The 20,000-nt window shown below is 48.1% G+C and overlaps 2 protein-coding genes across 7 annotated transcripts in view; one reads left to right on the forward strand and one right to left on the reverse strand.

Moving 5' to 3' along the window:
• The first annotated feature begins 9,126 nt into the window (after positions 1-9,126).
• Positions 9,127-12,591, forward strand: ckbb (creatine kinase, brain b). Its single transcript, XM_077016879.1, has 8 exons — positions 9,127-9,262; positions 10,002-10,206; positions 10,738-10,892; positions 10,976-11,108; positions 11,257-11,428; positions 11,581-11,704; positions 11,776-11,965; positions 12,200-12,591. Exons 2-8 carry the CDS (start codon positions 10,014-10,016, stop codon positions 12,376-12,378), a joined length of 1,146 nt encoding a protein of 381 aa, XP_076872994.1. The 5' UTR covers positions 9,127-9,262; positions 10,002-10,013; the 3' UTR covers positions 12,379-12,591.
• A 1,325-nt stretch (positions 12,592-13,916) lies between these two features.
• Positions 13,917-20,000, reverse strand: part of ppp1r13bb (protein phosphatase 1, regulatory subunit 13Bb) — a 40,135-nt gene continuing 34,051 nt past the window's right edge. For 5 of the 6 annotated variants that reach the window (XM_077016882.1, XM_077016881.1, XM_077016886.1 and 2 more), the window contains 9 exons: positions 19,667-19,807; positions 18,376-18,500; positions 17,791-18,283; positions 16,923-17,659; positions 16,582-16,719; positions 16,156-16,289; positions 15,774-15,940; positions 15,141-15,340; positions 13,917-14,907 (listed from right to left, as the gene is read on the reverse strand). In XM_077016882.1, coding sequence (XP_076872997.1) covers positions 14,866-14,907; positions 15,141-15,340; positions 15,774-15,940; positions 16,156-16,289; positions 16,582-16,719; positions 16,923-17,659; positions 17,791-18,283; positions 18,376-18,500; positions 19,667-19,807 — 2,177 coding nt within the window. In that variant the 3' untranslated portion in view covers positions 13,917-14,865. The remainder of the gene's footprint in view (positions 14,908-15,140; positions 15,341-15,773; positions 15,941-16,155; positions 16,290-16,581; positions 16,720-16,922; positions 17,660-17,790; positions 18,284-18,375; positions 18,501-19,666; positions 19,808-20,000) is intronic. The other variant, XM_077016883.1, reaches the window with a different exon arrangement.

The following is a 20,000-nucleotide window of genomic DNA, read 5'->3' on the forward strand; positions in this document are numbered from 1 at the left end:
TCTTGGCTGGCGGATGTGGACGTAGAGCCTCCCGAGCAGCAGGGAGACGGAGACAGGTGGAGTCCTCCTGTGCTGAACACAGCGGTCTGCTGTAGCGCATTAACACAACAACTACAGCAGATAGCTCAGACGCACGCTTGTGAGATTGCACTACGAGATGGACACGACTGGCCAAATAATAAACATCCAGTCTGAGCTCACCAGCAAGGTCACAGTGCTCACCGTTCACAGTGTGATTAACCAGCATGGCTAGCTAACTTCACGGCTGCCAGATGGTATCATTTGTTTCCCTCCCGCAGTAAACCTGAGAGGAATCTTTTTGACAAAAGCTTTTCTTCAGCACTATGCACTGCTTGAGAAACCGTAGTGGTCTCACTATAGCTGTGGTACAGCTGATTCAGCTGCCGAAGGGATCGGGGATTAGCCGACTGTCCTTAGCAGCTAGCTGATCAACCCAACCTATCAGCGTTTGGCTCTGTGTGTGAGGAAGAAGCAAAGGCTGTTAGGAATACTGGTGCACACTGGGAGTGTGCCATTAGTACTGGTTTAAACTGGGTCTAAGAGTAGGCCTGCTGCTTCATTTTAAACTAAATTAAATAAACCATGCTAAATCTCTGAGAGAAATTACACTTTTTTACATTTTTAGATCTTTTAGATCTCTTTTAGATTTTACATCTTATTTAGGTTTTTACATGTTGCTTTTATTGTCAGTTTTATAGAAGTGTTATACAGGAATATTTCAGTAACAGTTGTACTCAGAAAAGTACAAAACGTAAAAAAAAAGAGAGATAATATTACATGAAATAGATTAAACTGATGGCAGAAGAGTCACAGTCCTATTCCTGGATCGTGATAGGACAGTGCAGGGAGGGGGCGGGATCTCTGTATTGCAACGTCCCAGACGCAATAGGCCATTGATATTAGGCCTATAGGTAGAATCACTAGCCTCTTACTGCAGGAAACATTTGACATTTGCATATAACAAGGTGATACCTACCCAACAATGCCAGCCTCTCTGTCTCAACAAACTTGGTTGCGAAATCAGTATATTTCCACACTGTGGAGTGCTTTTCTTTCTTTGTGCTTTTTGGAGACATTAAATAATGAAAGTAGTTTTGTGCTACCATCCCAGGCAGCCGAATAATACAGCGTGTCAAGTATCAGTGTCTTATTTCGGAGGTTGGTTGGTTCAAAGAGTCACCGCTGATGGCAAAGTGAGGAGCAGTTAGTCATGCAGGAAAGATCATCACTGACTCCCAGCTGACGGTCAGCTGGTCGACTGTGTGCATGCGTATGTGTGGATGTTTTCCTGAGGCTAAACACGTCTGCTCTGGGTTACTGCCACCATTCTAACCTCTGCGCATCTCAGCAGAGCAAACACATGCTCCGGGAGCCCACATCTGCAGAGATGTGTCTGATAACCCAGACGCGTCTGATAACCCAGACGCGTCTGATAACCCAGCCCTGTGATCGCCGCTCATCTGTGCCCTCCATGCCGAGACTCTCAGTGCCAAACTCAGGCCACCTCATCTGCAGCAACACATGTGTGGTGAACAGGGCCGAGGTTGCGTTATGTTGAGGGCGCGAGGGTATTTGGGTCCTGCTTTTGCCTCTAATCGTCCACTTAGACTTGCTGCTTTCACTCTGCTGGAAAACCAGGGAGGCGGGGTGAAGTGTGGGCGGGGCGAGCATGACATCATAGTGGCTTTTGTTCCCATACCAACAATGGAGCCAATGTTTCATTAATGCCAGGACTCCAGCATTCATATGCAAATAGGACATCTATGAATGGAGCTGAGCAGGGAGAGGCCATAGAAAGGGTGGAGGAGAAAGGGTGGAGGAGACTCCCCGTCCTCATTCACCCTACAAGCCCGGCTGTATAAATATATTAATATGCAGACTGTGGGCATGTATGCAGCTCCATTTTCAGCCTTCAGAACAGAATGCAATTAAAGCACCAGAGAGAGAGAGAGAGAGAGAGAGAGAGAGAGAGAGAGAGATGCAGGGTGGAAAATAGCTTCACAGCCTCAAAAGGATTTCATGACCAGAAGGCAAATAGAACTAGGTTGCAGAAAAATAAAGGTGACTCAGACTTAGAGAGAATACATGTGTGTGAGGGATGGAATGAGACAGAGGAAGAGGAAGAGGAAGAGTGAGAGGGAGGGGGAGAGATTATTATTCTTTTCATTGATAGTAGTTATAGTGATGGTTTTTCTATTATTATTATTATTATCATTATTATTATTATCATTATTATTCGGCTATTTGCTGATACATGATTTCAATCCACTTTACCTTTTGTTTACCATGATAATAATACCATGATAATAATCATCATAGCTCTGGCAATACAAGTGTGAATATTTGTCATGCCAATAAAGCACCATTGAAATGAATTTGATTGAACTGAGATGGAGAGAGTGAGGGATATGGAGAGGGTGGAAGAGATTGGGAGAGAGACATAGGGAGAGAGAGAGACTGGGAGAGAGAGAGACTAAAAGATACAGGGGGAGGGAGAGAGAGAGATGGGGAGAGAGACATAGGGAGAGAGAGAGATGGGGAGAGAGACATAGGGAGAGAGAGAGATGGGGAGAGAGACATAGGGAGAGAGAGAGATGGGGAGAGAGACATAGGGAGAGAGAGAGATGGTCTTTGTGTCTAGAGTGGAAGTAGCATTCTCACCAGAAGGACTCTCTGTCTGAACAGAGCGCTGACGTAATGAACAACTCCTCAGTGATACTGTATACTGAAGCTTTTGGTTACACAGATATGTGACCAGAGAGAAATACTCAAGAGTCAGATTTTGATGGTGTAAGGACTGTACTGTTCTATTCAGTTCTATGTTCATCCAAGTCACCATGGAGAGAAACAACGGAACCAGCATGAAGTTGCATCACCGTGAACTTTCCCTGAGGTCAAGCTCTTCCTTCTGCACTGATGCAATTCTTCCCTTTTATTTTGACAAAGCAAGGAAGCGCTATAGCTACCCAGACGCTTTCCGTCATGGCACAGCAGAAACGCCGGCTGCACGGTGAACACTGGAAACGCACTACAGCTCCACTGACAGACAGCGAGGGAGGTGGAGGCAGGAGGATTAGGAAGGGGGCGAGGCTGCCTGCAGACCAGACACACCATCTGGAGGTGGAGGGGGTGTTATGGAGGTGAACGGGGGAGGAAGGGTCTGGAGTCAGTCTGCGTCTCTACACCCCGAGATGCCTCCATCCCTCGCCAGCTGAACGTGGAATCAGATATATCAGATTTGTCCCCGCAGAAAGAGACATCGAGAAGGCAAAATGGAGAACAGTTCTGTCGCTCAGCACAGGCCACAGAGGTCAAAGAAAAGTGTCCTGAAGGAGGGACGTTTGGGGGTCACTGCGAATGCTTAAATGAGAAACAGCACAACCGGGGTGTTGAGGTGTGTGTGTGTGTGTGTGTGTGTGTGTGTGTGTGTGTGTGTGTGTGTGTGTGTGTGTGTGTGTGTGTGTGTGTGTGTGTGTGTGTGTGTGTGTGATGCTTGTGAGAATGACCTGAGGCCTTTTGGGTTTTGTGATGTCACAGGAGCAGCTAGGTTGTCCACACTGGAGGACCATCATGCTGGACAAATGACCACAACTGAACCTAGATAGGGAGAGATTAGGAGAGACAAGGAGAGACAGGGAGAGATTAGGAGAGATGAGGAGAGACGAGGAGAGATGAGGAGAGACAGGGAGAGATGAGGAGAGACGAGGAGAGATAAGGAGAGACAGGGAGAGATGAGGAGAGACAGGGAGAGAGGTAGAGAGGTAGAGTTTGTACAAAGACAACAGACAATAACACAAGGTCCTTTGCTGCTCTGTAGCACATGACTGGCTGTGTACAGAGTTAAGAGACTTCAGCAGCAGCGTGTGAACAGACTGGGTCCTTGGCCAGAAGTCCAACACCTTCGCCTCCCTCCCTCACCCAATCAGCACTCAGCACCTGAGGCTACAGCACTACTGAACATCTTTCCTGCAGCACTGCCTGTCCCAGGCACCATCGTGTGACGCAACATGTGTTTGAGGGAGTGAGTGAGTGTGTGTGTGTGTGTGTGTGTGTGTGTGTATGTGTGTGGCTGAGAGTGTTATGTAATACAGCTAGTCCATCACATGCTCCACTGCATCTGTACTTGAAAGCTGTTTGTTATTTGCTCGATCTCAGCTCTGCACTAAACTATGCAGCGCACTATACACTACACACTACACCATGCACCACACTACACACCGCACCATGCACTACACACTACACTACACACTGCACTATGATATGCAGTACACTACACACTACACACTACACTACACACCACACACCACACATTGCACTATGCACTGTTTCAAACAAGCTTACAGGAATGTGTATTTTCAGAAGACATGACTAAGGAGCCTGACCCGGTGACTGAAGACAGGGATCTAAACTCAATTAAATACTTGATTAGATGCTCAAATGATGATCAAATCAAATGAAAGATGATCAAATTTGCATGTACTGTGCAGCATGGCCCCCTCTCAAGAAGCCAGAAAGAGGCTGAGCTATAGGACAGCCGGAGACTGTCTGAGACCTGCTGTAAAGTGTGTGGGGGAGGGGCGCGAGCTGACTTCATGGCGCGTGAGACACTGCTGCTGCCGTGAGACAGGAACGTGACTTATGCATCCATCTGAAAGCTGATCTGCGCAGACCGCAGACTGAACCCGCTGGTGACACCAGGTAGTAAAGACACAGAGACGCAAAGACTTAAAGACAGCGTGTGGACAACGGGACACAGGAGACATGAACACTCACAAAAAAGGAAGGAAGAAAGTGTGTTTTTCTCCATTGAGAAGAGCTTGTACTGCATATGGCAAAGTATTCCAGCAAAATACTGAGATCTGAGCTGAGCACACACTACCACTGAAGTCTACTACAACCCTCAGACCCCTTCTGGCAGACCACAGAGGAAGCAGGATTTATTCTTCAAGATAATTGAGCTCCTGTAAATGGCACCGCTGACCTGAATTCATCTGACTGGTTAAAAATTAAAGGCCGTCTATCGTTGCTGTCTCCGTCGACTACAATGCAAGGGTCAAGTGACCAATCAGCACAAGGCACAAGCAGGAGGACGCAGCACGCAGCGGCGTGATTGGCTACAGAGCACAATGGCCCGGCCAGTTTGTTCAAACTCCACTGGCATCCTTAAATTATGCAGGGCATTACTAGAGCTCGGCCATTTTGCTGTTTCCTGTCCTCTTTTGTGATACCCCAATGTCCCGCGCAACTTAACAAAAGTACTTTCAAACCTCTGAGAGCTCCTCCATGCTTTGACACCGCTGTTCTATTCTTATTATCTGCTCCTAATTAAAACACCGGTACCGGCACACACCGGCGTGGTTCTCTCCTCCTTCCCGGAGCTGGGCCTACAGCCGTGATGCCCTCCTTAAATGCGGGACAGACCGAGGTCCCACACCTTAGCTCAGGATCAGTCTGATGTTTGTGGTGGTCAGACTGTAGTCATTCAACCAAAGCTGTTGAAAGGCAGGCAGGTCATGGGCATTAAACGTCCTTCATTCCTCGCCCAGAGCCCGGGGAGTCTAGAAATGGGAAAGGAGGTGTTGCTAAGCAGAACTGAGTCCTTCACACATGACCTTCAGGACATGAAACAAAGTGTGACCTTGGCAATATTGATAATTTAAAGAAATAACTGCTCATAATGGAAAAGTGGGCTTGAGTCATGAGTAGGCCAAGTGCTCACCACAACCTTGCACGTGAAACCCCAGAACTGCAGGAGAATAACCAGCCTGTTCTTCATAACAAGGTGAAGCAGCCAACTCTTTACCACCAAGCCATCACCCATGAATTGCTGAGTACCCAAGGCTGGGGCTGTTGCCATGGCGAGAGGATCACTAAGAGATTGCGTGATGACAGCTGGTGTGATAAAGCATTGCCAAACATACCTCCTTCACATTCACTACAGAGCCATCAGTCAAAGGCACATACAGAAATCACACATAGACAGTGTAGTGTTCTCTCTCTCTCTCTCTCTCTCTCTCTCACACACACACACACACACACACACACACACACACGCACACACAGTTGTGAATCATTTTATATAACCCCATTAGGGCTCTTTAAGGGTTCTGCAGTGTACGGGATAGCTTTGCTGCAGTGCTCGTCTCTCTCTCTCTCTCTCTCTCTCTCTCTCTCTCTCACACACACACACACACACACACACACACACACACACACACACACACACACACACACTCATGCAGGGGAAATCAGACTCGCTAGGCTGACTCAGCAGCTGCAGTGTACAGACTAAATAACTGGAGACCTGTGAGTCTATGACGCCATCACAGTGCCTATTCACACGCTAGACCAAGCCTAAGACTAAGACCTGTGAGTCTATGACGCCATCACAGTGCCTATTCACACGCTAGACTAAGACTAAGACTAAGACCTGTGAGTCTATGACGCCATCACAGTGCCTATTCACACGCTAGACCAAGACTAAGACTAAGACCTGTGAGTCTATGACGCCATCACAGTGCCTATTCACACGCTAGACTAAGACTAAGACTAAGACCTGTGAGTCTATGACGCCATCACAGTGCCTATTCACACGCTAGAATAAGACTAAGACTAAGACTAAGACGTAAGTCTATGCAATAAATGAAGATCTGATGAGCCCCCAGAATACTTCTGTCTGAGATGAGAGACACAGCAGCATTAATTGGACCTGACAGTAGGTACAGCCGTACAGCACCGTCCCAACGTGACCCACATTCGCCTGTCTGAAGACGCACTGACACGCATTGTCCCTCTCAACGGACTTCAAGGGCCACGGGGGTCTTCAACGCCTCTGGATATCTCAAGACTCCTCAGTCAGGACGAAGAGAAGCTTTCAGCACGGCGTCTGAGAGGTGACAGAGAAGGCAAGCGTGCGAGGTCAATATGAACGAGCACCATGCAAACAAGCTACCGCACATGCAGTAGCCGCTTTACTAGAGCTCCCTGCTGGACAGGATGGCCGTCTGTGGAAGCTGATGGACAAGGCCAGTGACATTCAGCGCTGTGCTCTGGAGACGAGCTGTTTTTTGCATTCAGAAATCAGATCTCCTTCTTCTTTCATTATGTTTTGCACAGACAGATAACAGCCCCAGGAAGACGTGGTCTTGTTTCCCTTACTATGTGTTTTTTCCCCACTGTATATGTGAGATGAGCTTACTCACCTCTGTCTTCAACAGTGTTGCTGACTTCATTAAATATGGCCCCAGTGTGCATTTACCTGAACAAAGAACACACACACACACACACACACACACACACACACACACACACACACACACACACACACACACACACACACACACACACACACACACCATCGAGTCCTACAGTGTCATTCCAATTTTACACAGCATCATAAAATAACATTTTAATCATGTGCTATAATGTACTGTAACATAGGAAGCGTACTTAATAGCCTCATCACCCAGGCCCAACCCAGTCTCCTCTAAAAACACAAACTCATCCAATTGTTGTTGTAATATATGGAAGCATAGAAAAAAAAACATTTAAACAAAAGCTACATCATAAAGTTGGATACTTGCAAATATTCTGAAGAATATAGTTATAAAAGGTCCATCATCAGACACTACATCTGGATTTGAAAGGAAAACAGTATTGTTGGCATCATCAAATAAAGGTTTCACACAACTCCAGCCAAACGGCGTCTCCTCTGGCCACACTTATCTGAAGAACGCTGCATTAATAGCCCATCGAAGAGCACAACAACGCCACCCTGAGAGCTTGACACAGGGCACAGGGGAGGCTTCTGCTCTCTGGCATCAAGATCTCCATCCTTACTTTCAACTACAGCAAAGTGTTTATTTCCTCTTTATTAGAAGGATATATTCTGCACCAGAACCTTCTCTCCACAGTGAGTCCAACCCCATACTTGTCCCCACAGTGAAGCACAAGCACCTTTAAGGTAGAGGACAAACGTATCCTTTCTGTGGTCTTGCTCTGTATTATTATAAGTCTGAGGCTCTGTGACTCAGGCAAGAATAAAAGGGGAAAGTAATCTGTAGCCGGAAATACTTTCCAGTGTGCAATCCTTCAGACACACGTAAGAACTGATAAAAGCTGGTTATAAGCTAGGAGTCAATACAGGACCTCTGCTGTTGTGATGAAATTTGTTTAAATAGACAACGTTGGGTGCAAATGGCCTTCGTGGAGACCCTGGGTTCAACAACATATCCTGTTTAGTGCTCTAACTGGCTAGTCTCATCATAAAAACCCACGATCATTCAGGGACATCTTAATGTCCAGTGGATCAATAAACAGTTGCACAAAGGAATTAAAAGCAGCACCTGAGAGTTTTTCAGACCATGGACAGTTGATTTATCTGCAGTTAGACAGTTGATCGATATGCAAAGGATAATATTATAATGTACTTGTTTCGTGACAGGCCCTCTAATGCTAATTTAGTTACAGATAATGACTCATGTATAATTGAAAAGATTAACTAGGCCTCTAGGCATACCAATTCCCTTGGTTAAATGATCAAAATGTTCTGTGCCAACTGCACGTGGAGATGACGACATCTTTTTCAGTGTCTATATAATCAAATGAAGTAAGATAAATCTGTCTGGGTCTAACCTAAATGCATCACATCCTTCCATAAACACGTCAAAGCAATTTCACGTTACTGCAATACTGAAATATTGTCTTTTGATTCTTGTGAATCATTAAATTTGGTGAAATATCGCAATTCACACTTGAATACAAGCAAAGCGCACTATTTCTGCGCGCATGGCATGTGAATGAACGTGAAAGTGGCCATCATTACACGTCTTTGCGCAAAACAGCCTGACGTCTGCAGACCAGTTGCAGAATATCACCCAGACACAATAACACACAACTGGCGTGCTTTCGATGCCGCCTTTATTGTCACCCTTACAGCGACATTCATGCAGTTAGCGAGGCTGCATTCCAAACAGCCCCGGCGCCCTAACGAGTCAATCACGGCGAGGAGCGCCGTTAACGTGAGTCACGTGACACACGCTGGACGCTGTGGATGTGATTGCAACTCGCTGTCCAATAGAATGAATGGACTCAAATAGCAGCCAATCAAAACGCAGCTCTGGACGCGTATAAAAACCTCGCAGAGTGGCTTATTTCGGGACACCTTTATCAGTCTTGGTGTGGTCGTTTGTGGAATAAAGAAAGATTTAATCCTCACTTTCCCAAAGAGCATCGACAAACGGTAAGGTGCTTATGTTACGTTGGTTTAAGCCATTTTGTCGTTTTAGGAGGGATCGTGTTTTTTAATTACGGTGATTAGACATTTTTATTATGGTTAATATTCTTAGAGATGTCAAAATGAGTCGTAAATGTAGCTACTCGCATTTCTGCGTCAGGTTGGCAGGCGGTGACTGACCAGCCGGGGCGGAGGGAGGTGAAATGTTTGTTTCTCATGAGATATTCTCATCGTCTTCCGTTATTGTGATTTAAACGGCACGAATAAAGACGTTGGCCAACACAGTTTAGCGGTTTTCTTCCAAACATCAGCGACGACCTTGCGGTCTCTCCCGTACATCCGCAAGGTCTCCGAGACGTTTTTGGGGCACTGCGCATTACGCATTTGTGTGCAAAAAGGCGCGCCGACTTCATCTTTCATGTCCACGAAGGTTTTCATGCAGCTGAATCCGGCTCGGTGACCTGCAGTTGTACATTGACGCAGCATTTGTTCCAGACATACCATCGTATTTGCATCGCGGACGCTTCGCATGTAAACACGATGGATGACTCTGGATATTGCGCGACTCCCACTGCGCCAGCGCTCGCGCCTGTAAGCAGATAAATTGTGGTTAAATTCCGGCACCTCGTCCGTTGCGTAAAATGTGCGCTTTAATCCCGTGACGTCATAACTAATGCGGCTTTGTCCTTGCGCTCCGAACGGCCTCGCGCGCGTCTAACGCACTCGCTCCTTCATGTTTTGCCAGATCTACGCAATCATGCCTTTCGGTAATTCTCACAATAAGCTGAAGATGAACTACACCGCTGAACAGGAGTACCCTGACCTCAGCCAGCACAACAACCACATGGCGAAGGTCCTGACGCCGGAGATGTACGCAAACCTACGGGACAAGGAAACTCCTTCGGGATTTACAGTGGACGACGTGATTCAAACTGGGGTTGACAACCCAGGTAAAAGCGTCGTCTGGTTTTGCCACTTCGAGGTGCAGACTGTTGGGAGAGCCGCTATACTCATCTCACGCCTAGAAGAAACTCGGACCTACTGACAGTTTTCCCAGTGTGTTTGTTTATAAAGTTATTAAGCGTCTAACAAGATGTGTACACTTCCAATTTCAATCTGCAAATTAAATTGTGGGCAAATAAGTTTATTCAGTGCTAAACCATTGTATTCTAGTGTTTTGATAACCTTGTTCAGCAACCTGGCATTTCTATATGCAGACAGCTACTGTAATGGGTTTTCTTGCTTTGCGTCCAGTTCTGCACCAAATGACATTGGCGTTCCTCATTTGCATTTGCTGTTCCGAGCCTAGCAATGCTGTAATGTATGAGGAATGACTGACCTTAGCTAACCAGATCACAGCAGCTGTTTCAACACTAGCTTAAGATCCTTCAAAGATGAACGGTCTGTGCCTTCAGGCTAGGATTAGTTAAGCTCACGCAGGCTCACAGTAACGCCCGCCCCACCTCCCCATCTCCGTTCAGGCCATCCCTTCATCATGACCGTGGGCTGTGTGGCCGGGGATGAGGAGACCTATGACGTGTTTAAAGAGCTCCTGGATCCAATCATTGAGGATCGGCATGGAGGCTACAAGCCCACAGACAAACACAAGACCGACCTGAACCCAGACAACCTTCAGGTATATGCTGTTTTGGGTCATCTTCCAGTCTGTTATTCTTTTGCTAGGATTAGACTCCAGGCTGTAAAATCTTTGTGCCTTAGGGTGGAGATGATCTTGACCCCAACTATGTGCTGAGCTCCAGAGTGCGAACTGGCAGGAGCATCCGTGGTTTCTGCCTACCACCTCACTGCAGCCGCGGAGAGAGACGTGCCATTGAAAACCTGGCTGTTGAGGGTAGGCAAAACTATACTGCACATCCGAGTCTCCACATGGGGTTTAGCCATGTTGATGCAGATTTGAGAAGGTATCTGGGTTGCATTTGGGGGAAATCTGTTGTGTGTTCCTGTAGGCATCTGAGCCAAAGTGCTGCTTTGTCTTACAGGTTTAAGTTCCTTGGAGGGTGAGTTTAAAGGAAAGTACTATGCCCTGAAGAACATGACCGAGGAGGAGCAACAGCAACTTATTGATGACCATTTCCTGTTTGATAAGCCCGTGTCGCCACTGCTGCTGGCCTCTGGGATGGCTCGTGATTGGCCAGATGCTCGGGGAATCTGGTGAGGGGGGGCTATGGCCTTTATGTACACCTGAATACACTTCAGTCAACCCGATGACCCCAGCTACAGATATAGCTTCACCCTGACTGTTGGAATGGGTGATTGTGAAGGTCTTGGTCCTTGAGCAGCCATGGGTTACTGTTTGTTTCCAGGCATAATGATGACAAGACCTTCCTGGTGTGGGTGAACGAGGAGGACCACCTCCGTGTCATCTCTATGCAGAAGGGTGGTAACATGAGGGAGGTCTTCACTCGCTTCTGCACGGGCCTCACTAAGGTTGGTGCCTTTGGAGAAAACGTGCATATAACACGTGAGCAAACATTGCAATAAATGTGTGTTCCTTGCAGATCGAGGGCCTCTTCAAAGAGAAAGGCCATGAGTTCATGTGGAACGAGCACCTGGGCTATGTGCTCACCTGCCCGTCAAACCTTGGGACGGGGCTGCGTGGGGGTGTCCACGTCAAGCTGCCCAAACTCAGCAAACATCAATCATTTGGAGAGATCCTCAAGAAGTTGAGGCTTCAGAAACGCGGAACAGGTACACTAACTGTTGCACTAACGCCTAGTGAGGCATAATTTATGGATCATCATAAATCTTAATGATTGATTTGAACATTGCAAAGTGGATTTGCCTTTATAATAAACTCGACTCAACTGGAGACTTTAGAAGCAGCACTACCAAACCTTTACTAAATTCCGTTGTTGAGGTACCAAACGCTTCATGACTATTCTTCCCTACTCTCTTTGGTGACCACTGCTCTTCTGGACACAGGAGGCGTGGACACTGCTGCCGTCGGTGGCGTCTTCGATATCTCCAATGCTGATCGACTGGGCTTCTCGGAGGTGGACCTTGTGCAGATGGTGGTGGATGGAGTCAAGCTGCTTGTAGAAATGGAGAAGCGCCTGGAGGCTGGCGAGTCGATCGACGACCTCATGCCTGAACAGAAGTGAAGGCCTCATCTGTCCTAATCGCACTCTGGGCTCATCCACCTGTACTCCCTCCGTCCAGCACCAATATTAACTACATCATGGAGCACACTCTGCCCAAACATTTAGTGGCACTTAAGTTAGATGAGTCTTCCGTCAGTCTGAAGGACTTTATATCTCCAGCACCTTGAGGATGGCTCTTAACACCTGAAATAAAAATCTCTTTGGCCCATGGAATTGGTTGTGGTGTTTGTCTCCTGTCCCCTTTTGAGTTGAATCTGAAAGCACCATAACCCTACAGTCCTGTGATGTAGACACCTATATCCACTATAGTTCAGCTCTGTGGGAGAGGAGGCAATGTCAGGATGTGAATATGGTTAACTTTGGTAATTCATCAAATGCTGAATTGAGAATGTGGGATTTACTGCTGTCTGGAGAGCCTTTCATCCACTCCTGAACAATCCTAATTCACTTCACTTGCATTAATCATGAAATTATACTGGATCTGGAAATAAAAATATAACTTCGTAATTCAAATAGGTGGTTTATGTTCTGATTAAATGGGGACAACTCTGAATGACAAACACATGGGTGGGGGCGTAGTGGTTAAACACCACGACTGAATATTTTCCTTTTGTGTTAAAAGGAAATGGTTAGTCCCAGCCGGAGCATTACATTAACACCTAAGGTTGTTTTTGATTATAATGAGGTAGCTTAAAATTGGACAAATGCTTTTGAATATTTCTCCTTTAGGAACAACCTTCTTAAATTGGATTCAGTTCTTATTACCTAGAATGTATTCTAAGAAATTATCCTAAGAAATTATCCTAAAATGATGCACACAAGTCCTCTCTTTGGTGCTTGCCAGTAGCGCTATACTGCCCTCTAGCAGTTGAGTACAGACAACTACAATTACACTAAAAGCCTAAACCTACAACAGGTCCCCACTTTGAGACATTGTAGAGTAGTTCATTTGCACCACCAGTAGATAACTTCAGTTCCCACTGTGTCCCTTTCTGAAACCATTATTGGTCACTCTGTATTGGCCTTTCAAAGCCCTTCACAACATCCTCTTGTCTGTGGTGTACGGTCACTGTACAGTCATCACTTTGTGTAGTAGCTGAGACTTCTGTAAAGTAAAACGGGTCACTACACACGCCGCATGCGTGTGAAAAAACACAGCAACACATTTTCCCAGGACTAATTTCTCTTTATTTGTGCACATGTGGAGAACAGGAGGTGCAAGTGGTTGTATGTCTGCAGAGGCAGATGAAGTGTTTCAGCGTCGAGTCTCATCCACCACGCCTCCTTCCTTATGTACAGGTGAACTCCATGGTACATCTGCCACTAAGGCAGTTCACAGGACCAGAAAGGGGAGGGACTAGCAGTCATGTTAAAAAAAAAATACATAGTGTACAATAAACAATGTAAATAAACCATACCTTTTGATCTGGTAATGTAAAAAAAAAGAAGCTTTTGGTGATGTTTCAAAGGCTTCAAACCAATCTAGTGTCTTGCACAAAAGCCATGTCTACTACCCAGAATGCACTCTGCTCTCTGGCCTCATCATGGCAGTGTTTATTACTTTCTGTGTTTACAGTACTGCCACACCAGCTTGGTTTGTTGCACTCACACGACTTTCTCTTCACTCAGTCTTTAAAATAGGTCTCGTACGCTGCGTGTACTAAAAGATCTCGTCTCATCCATGCACGCACAACACGCACTCTTACTCAGTGCTTGTGGTAAAAAGCACATTCACACACAACACTTCATCTGACGCACGCAAAAACCGTTGCTAAAATGCACACATGAACCACTTCCTCTGAAATTCCAGTTACAGTATATAAATACTTATATAGATATATTTGTTCTCATCTCATATAACCGTCTTTGTTCTCGTTAGCTCAACGTTCTCTCATCTCTTTACGCACCATGGAAAGGTCATAAACAATATAATCAAGGGATTGCGAAAACACACTGCAATACACACGACCTTTAATCATGTGTTAAGCATGTTCTAGCCACCGCTGACGGGATCCGCCTGTGAAGCGAAGACTGCTGGAAAATGGAGGCAGCCTCTCAAGCCTTCCCATCTCCCTCGATGAAGGATGAGTTAAAACTCAGCAGATAAAAACGCAAAATAGAAACAATCATACAAGCCAAAAGCTATAAACCCAAGCAGGTAGTGCTTTGATCTCCATGGAGAAATGTGCAGTGGCTATGATACAGGTCACATGACACCAGGTTTCCATGACACCTGGTCTTCCAGAGTGAAGGGTGAGGGGGGGGGTCAAGGCCAGGTAGTGGGAGAACTGGGATCACACTTTAGGACCTGAGGCTAGTTGTTTGGCCTTTACTGTGTGTGTGTGTGTGTGTGTGTGTGTGTGTGTGTGTGTAGTGGTATTGGTTGTGCCCCCAGTGAGGAGACATGGTTTAGCAGCTCAGTGAGTGGTCAAGGTCCTACATCCCCAGACTTCACTCCAGTCAGTGACACAGGAGAGGGGCAGTCAGCTATGCCAGTGATCTCTGACGGGGCTTTATTCTGGGGTACAGCTGCAAAAAGACACACACACACACACACACACACACACACACACACACACACACACACACACACACACACACACACACACACATTTAAACATTAAGACTACACAAAAACAACATTACAGATGTTCAAAGAAAGTAACAGTTATTCAAGTAACAATCTGTTGTTGGTGAAATCACAACACAGGCTAAGTGGGGGTCAGAGGTCAGCAGTGTGTCGCTGGCGTGTGAAGGCCTACCCCGAGCAGGTTGCGAGGCACATAGCCCTCCTGGTCATCGAGCCGTGCCCACCACCACTCCGTCTCAGTGTCGTCGGCTCTGCGCAGGACGGTGATGGCGTCTCCCTCCTGGAAGGAGAGTTCATCGGAGCTCTGGCCCTCGTACTCCCACAGGGCGTACACCACTCCTTTATTCATCACGCCCAGCTTCTCCTGCACGCCTACACACGCACACACACACACACATATACACACACACGCACACATTCACAGTTAATCAGTCCACCTCCTACACCTGTGCTCAGCGAAACCCTGTGCAGGTGCAAGCTGTACAGCTGGTGCTGATCCAGGTATGGCCCCTCCCTCATCAGGGTGGGGCTAGAATCAGGGAGGGGCTAGAGCTCGGCTGCCTTTTCTCCCAGCGATGGCTTAACATGGTGCTGCTGTCATTCTACTTAAATAAACACCAGATGTCTCACTTTCGTTCCCATGATGTGTTATTATGTTGGGCTGTCATGAGCAGCTGTTCTCTAGCTGGAATGACAAAATTTGTACAGAACACAGAACAACACAAAACGCGACATAACCAGTAAGAACTGGGAGGTGGTGTGGGTGGGGCAGGAAGGCAGAGGTGGAGCACGGAGAGACTCTCACCATAGAGGAACTGGGAGCACTGGATATAGCCCTCCTCCATCTCCTCACACTTGTCTGCTGCCGTCTCCACGTCACTGATGGTGGAGGCGAAGATCGCAGCACCGGACTCCACCAGGAGCTTGCAGAGGTGAACACTGTTACAGGAAGCAGCACAGTGCAGGGGTGTCCTGGAAAACACACACACACACACACACACACACACACACACACACACACACACACACACACACACACACACACACACACACACACACACACACACACACACACACACACACACACACACACACAAATACTGTGTTTAACTGTAGCCAAACCACCTGATTTGACAGCATATAGAAGTTATTGTATTTTTCTCTTTCTAAGAAGGCACTGAACTCACCAGCCATCGCTGTCTGCTGCGTTCACATTGACGCCGAAGTCGAGCAGGAACTTGACGATGTGGTGGTGTCCCGCACACACTGCGTTGTGTAAGGGTGTGATGCCCTCATCGTTGGGGGTGCTGGGGTTCTCCACCTGTCAACCATCCATTATTACCAGATGATCAGAACTGAACGTGGTGGAGAACAGCATGTACAGGAAGCGTTAGATATTCCTGACTGCAGTGTTTTGGAGAGGGAGGCTGATGGGCATAGTTACTCTGTTTGCCCATTTCTCATTTACATATACACATAAACATACGTGCATATTTACATATTTACATATGCATGTTTACTTAATGCATGTATATAAAAGTCAGACCTAGAGAGTAAATATCATAAAATATCTTGTATTAGCAGGACAGCAGCAGGTCTCTGTAGGTCTTCACCTCGTAGATGATCCTCTGGACCAGGTCAAATTCACCCTCCAGGGATGCGTCCAGCAGCAGAGCCAGAGAGTTGAACTTCACCCTGAACCCACGACCAGTCCGCTCCGAGTTGGGCTTCTTCAGGTTGGTGCGTTTCTCCTAGAGAGAACAGATACCAGAGCAAATTCACACATCCACAGAGCTGAATCACTAAGAGAAAAGCCAACCCGTCTAAATATTTGTTCAGGTCAGTAGACCGCAAACATGGTCTTCACAAGACAGGAGACGGAGATGTTTTGCGTGTTCGTGTGTGTGTGTGTGTGTGTGTGTGTGTGTGTGTGCACGCGCCAGGGGGAGCCCACCGTGGACTGGGACGATGGTGAGCTTCCTGCCTCCTGGGGTGAGCTGTCTTCGGGCACAGGGCTGGGTGGGGTGGCTGAGGGCCCGGAGGGGTTGTTGTTATCGTCCTCCGCTGGGTCCAGTGGTGTGGGGGCAGATGATTCAGCGCCAGGCTGCCGGGGCTGGTTGTCGTTGGCGTCCCCTTCGGGCGGGGCGTCACCGGGCGTCCCCTCCGCCCCGGTGGGGGTGTCGGCGGGTGCCTCGGAGGACGGATTCCCGTTGTCCATGTCGGTCAGCGTCTCCCCCGCCGGCCCGATGGGCTGGTAGAAGGGGGTCCCTGCTCCGACGCCGACCCCGACACCCCCCTCAATCCCCCCCGCCAGCGTGTTGAAGCGCTGGTACAGGAGCTTCTGGATGTTTGGGCCCCCGGGGCCCTCAGGCTCGGTGATGGAGCCGCGCTTCTTGAGCGGGCGTGGCGCGTTGGCCAGCTTCTTACGCAGGACCTCCAGGTCAGCGTCGCTCTGGTAGCGCATGGGAGAGTGGACCATGGGCGTGAGCTTGGTGGGGCTGAGGGGGCGGGGCATGTAGTCCACGCTGGGCGGAGGGGCCGAGGGGACGCCCAGCGAGTGGCCCTCAAAGTCCAGGTCGCCGTCGGGCACGTCCCCCACTGCACCCAGCAGCCCTGAGAAAGGCCCCGAGCCGGGGAAGGGTAGAGGGGAAGGGGGGGTGGAGCCAGAGGCCAGGACCGGCTTCCCATAGACTGCAGACCAGAACAAAATGTCAAGTATTTACATTCAGAATAACATAACTGTGTATGCATTTACGGGATTGTGGTAAAAATAACAAAAGCCTGCTGTATTTACCCTCTTACTTCAAGTTTGTGTTTCTTACCTGCTTTGACGGTGGGCTTGCTGCCCAGCGGGAAGTTCTTGGGTCCCCCTTGCTGCAAGTACATGTGATAGATGGAGCTGGAGTTCATGGTGGCCGGGCCTTTCCTGGGTGACTGGGGTCGGGAGCCCTTGTCTGGGATAAACGGGCGCACGGCCACAGCCAGAGGGGGGTCGGGTCTCTCTCCTGGGGGGAAGAGGGGCGAGTTGGGCTGGAAGGTGGGGCTGGGTGGGACAGAGATGCGCTGCTGGATCTGCTGGGAGGCGGAGCCCGAGGAGGAGCCCAGGCGGGGCCAGGCCGGCGGGGGCGGGGGGTTGGGGCCCGGCGGGTTGCTGGGGTGGCTAGCGACAGGCCGCAGGGGCACGTCCTTACGGCGGTCCAGGGAACTGGTGGAGCCGGAGTTGGCAGAGGAGAGCGGGTGGGAGCTGGTGTGGGCGCCATACGGAGGAGGCTGGGGTTTACACGGAGGAGGTGCTGAAAGCGGTTTAATCGAGTCCTGAATCGAACAGAATTTACAACGGTCACAATTAAGAACAAGTTTCTCCTGTATCAAGTAGAGCAACACAGACAGACAGACATTATTCTGACCTTATCTGTTGGAGTGCCAGCGGGAGAGGCCGCTTTGTTGGGAGTGTCTACCACAGACTCCTTCCAGTCGGGGGGCTTAAGGGAGGTGGAGGCCTTGCTGAGGGTCGGCCATCCTGCGTCATTGGCTGCTCAGGAGAGAGAAGCAGACGTCAGCAGGGATGATGCCTCAGCTCACACAACCTTCTGCACTCATTTAGGCTGTGTGCATATATGGTTGCTGAATTAGTTTAAAAGCCCAGGTTCAGGTATTATATGTTTCAGTCTATCCGCGTTCTAGTGTTTAATTGGCATTTCTGTGGCAGGGCCTACATGGCAGAAGAGTTCTCATAATTAACAATCACTTTGCTACAGTCAAAAATGCTATATATATATATAGCATATATATATATATATATATATATATATATATATATATATATATATATATATATATATATATATATATATATATATATATATATATATATGTTATTTAAAAAAATCAGACAGCTTTCAACTAGTAAGTATCAAGAAATGGTAACCCAGTGGATTAATAGGAGCAGGTAATTGTCTGGTACAGATTCTGTAGTTGAAGCTCTCACACACATACAGCTGTCTGATTCCTCTTGAAGTTTCCACAAAGGGACATCAGCACCAGGCCAGACCCAGGCCAGACCCAGGGCAGACCCAGGGCAGACCCGGGGCAGACCCGGGGCAGACCCGGGGCAGACCCAGGCCAGACCCAGGCCAGACCCAGGGAATGCAACAGCCTTTCTGCCATGTTGTCTCTGTACGTTATGTGGGTGTTAAGTCTGCTGCTCTGTGTTATGACGATACGGTATGAACGAGAACCACAGTCACAGAAGAAGCACTGCTTTATTGATCAGGAGGCTGAGAGGACCTTGTGAACCTTACCAGGGTAGAGTTTCACAGAGGCAAGGAAGAACACACACGTGCAAACACAGTTACAGACAAACATTCTTCATTCACACACTCCTGCAAACGCACAAGCACTCGCACGTTTGTGCCCAGACCTACACAGGATCAGGAGCGGGCCGCAGCCCAGTTCCCAAGGTCAGTCTGATTTCAGAGAGGACAAAGTCCTTCAGTCCATCACAGAACACATCCTAATGGACTCTGATGTTACTCCACGGGCAAGAAAAACTACCAAAATGCCGTATTGCTTCCAAAAGCTCTCAAACTCTAAATTTTGACTCAAATTCAGACTGCAGTCTCTGCAATCTCTTCTGATCCTGTCCAGTACTCTGGATAAGGTTCAGAGGTCTTCCCTCCTCCACACCTTCCCACTCACAAGAGGCTCCATCAGACCCTGCTGAGGGGTTGGCGGGGGCCCCGGGGCCCGACCCGGACTCTGCAGATGACAGCGGGAGCGGGTCCACTATGATGTCTAAATCAGAGACCTTCCAGGGCCCGGGGGGCTTTCTCCCGCCATCTAATCATAAGCCCCGCCCCACAGAACCCATGACCACATAGTACAGGCAGGTGAGAGAGAGAGAGAGACACAGACAGACACACACACAGAGCACAGAGCAGAAGATCACACGAAAGGTTAGAAGGAAAAATCAAAAGGACCAGTAACCAAGCCATGGAGAGATGCAGCGTAGGGGGACAGGCACACGTGCCAT

This window comes from Brachyhypopomus gauderio, chromosome 9 (genome assembly GCF_052324685.1).
Source record: "Brachyhypopomus gauderio isolate BG-103 chromosome 9, BGAUD_0.2, whole genome shotgun sequence".
Lineage (NCBI taxonomy): Eukaryota > Metazoa > Chordata > Actinopteri > Gymnotiformes > Hypopomidae > Brachyhypopomus > Brachyhypopomus gauderio.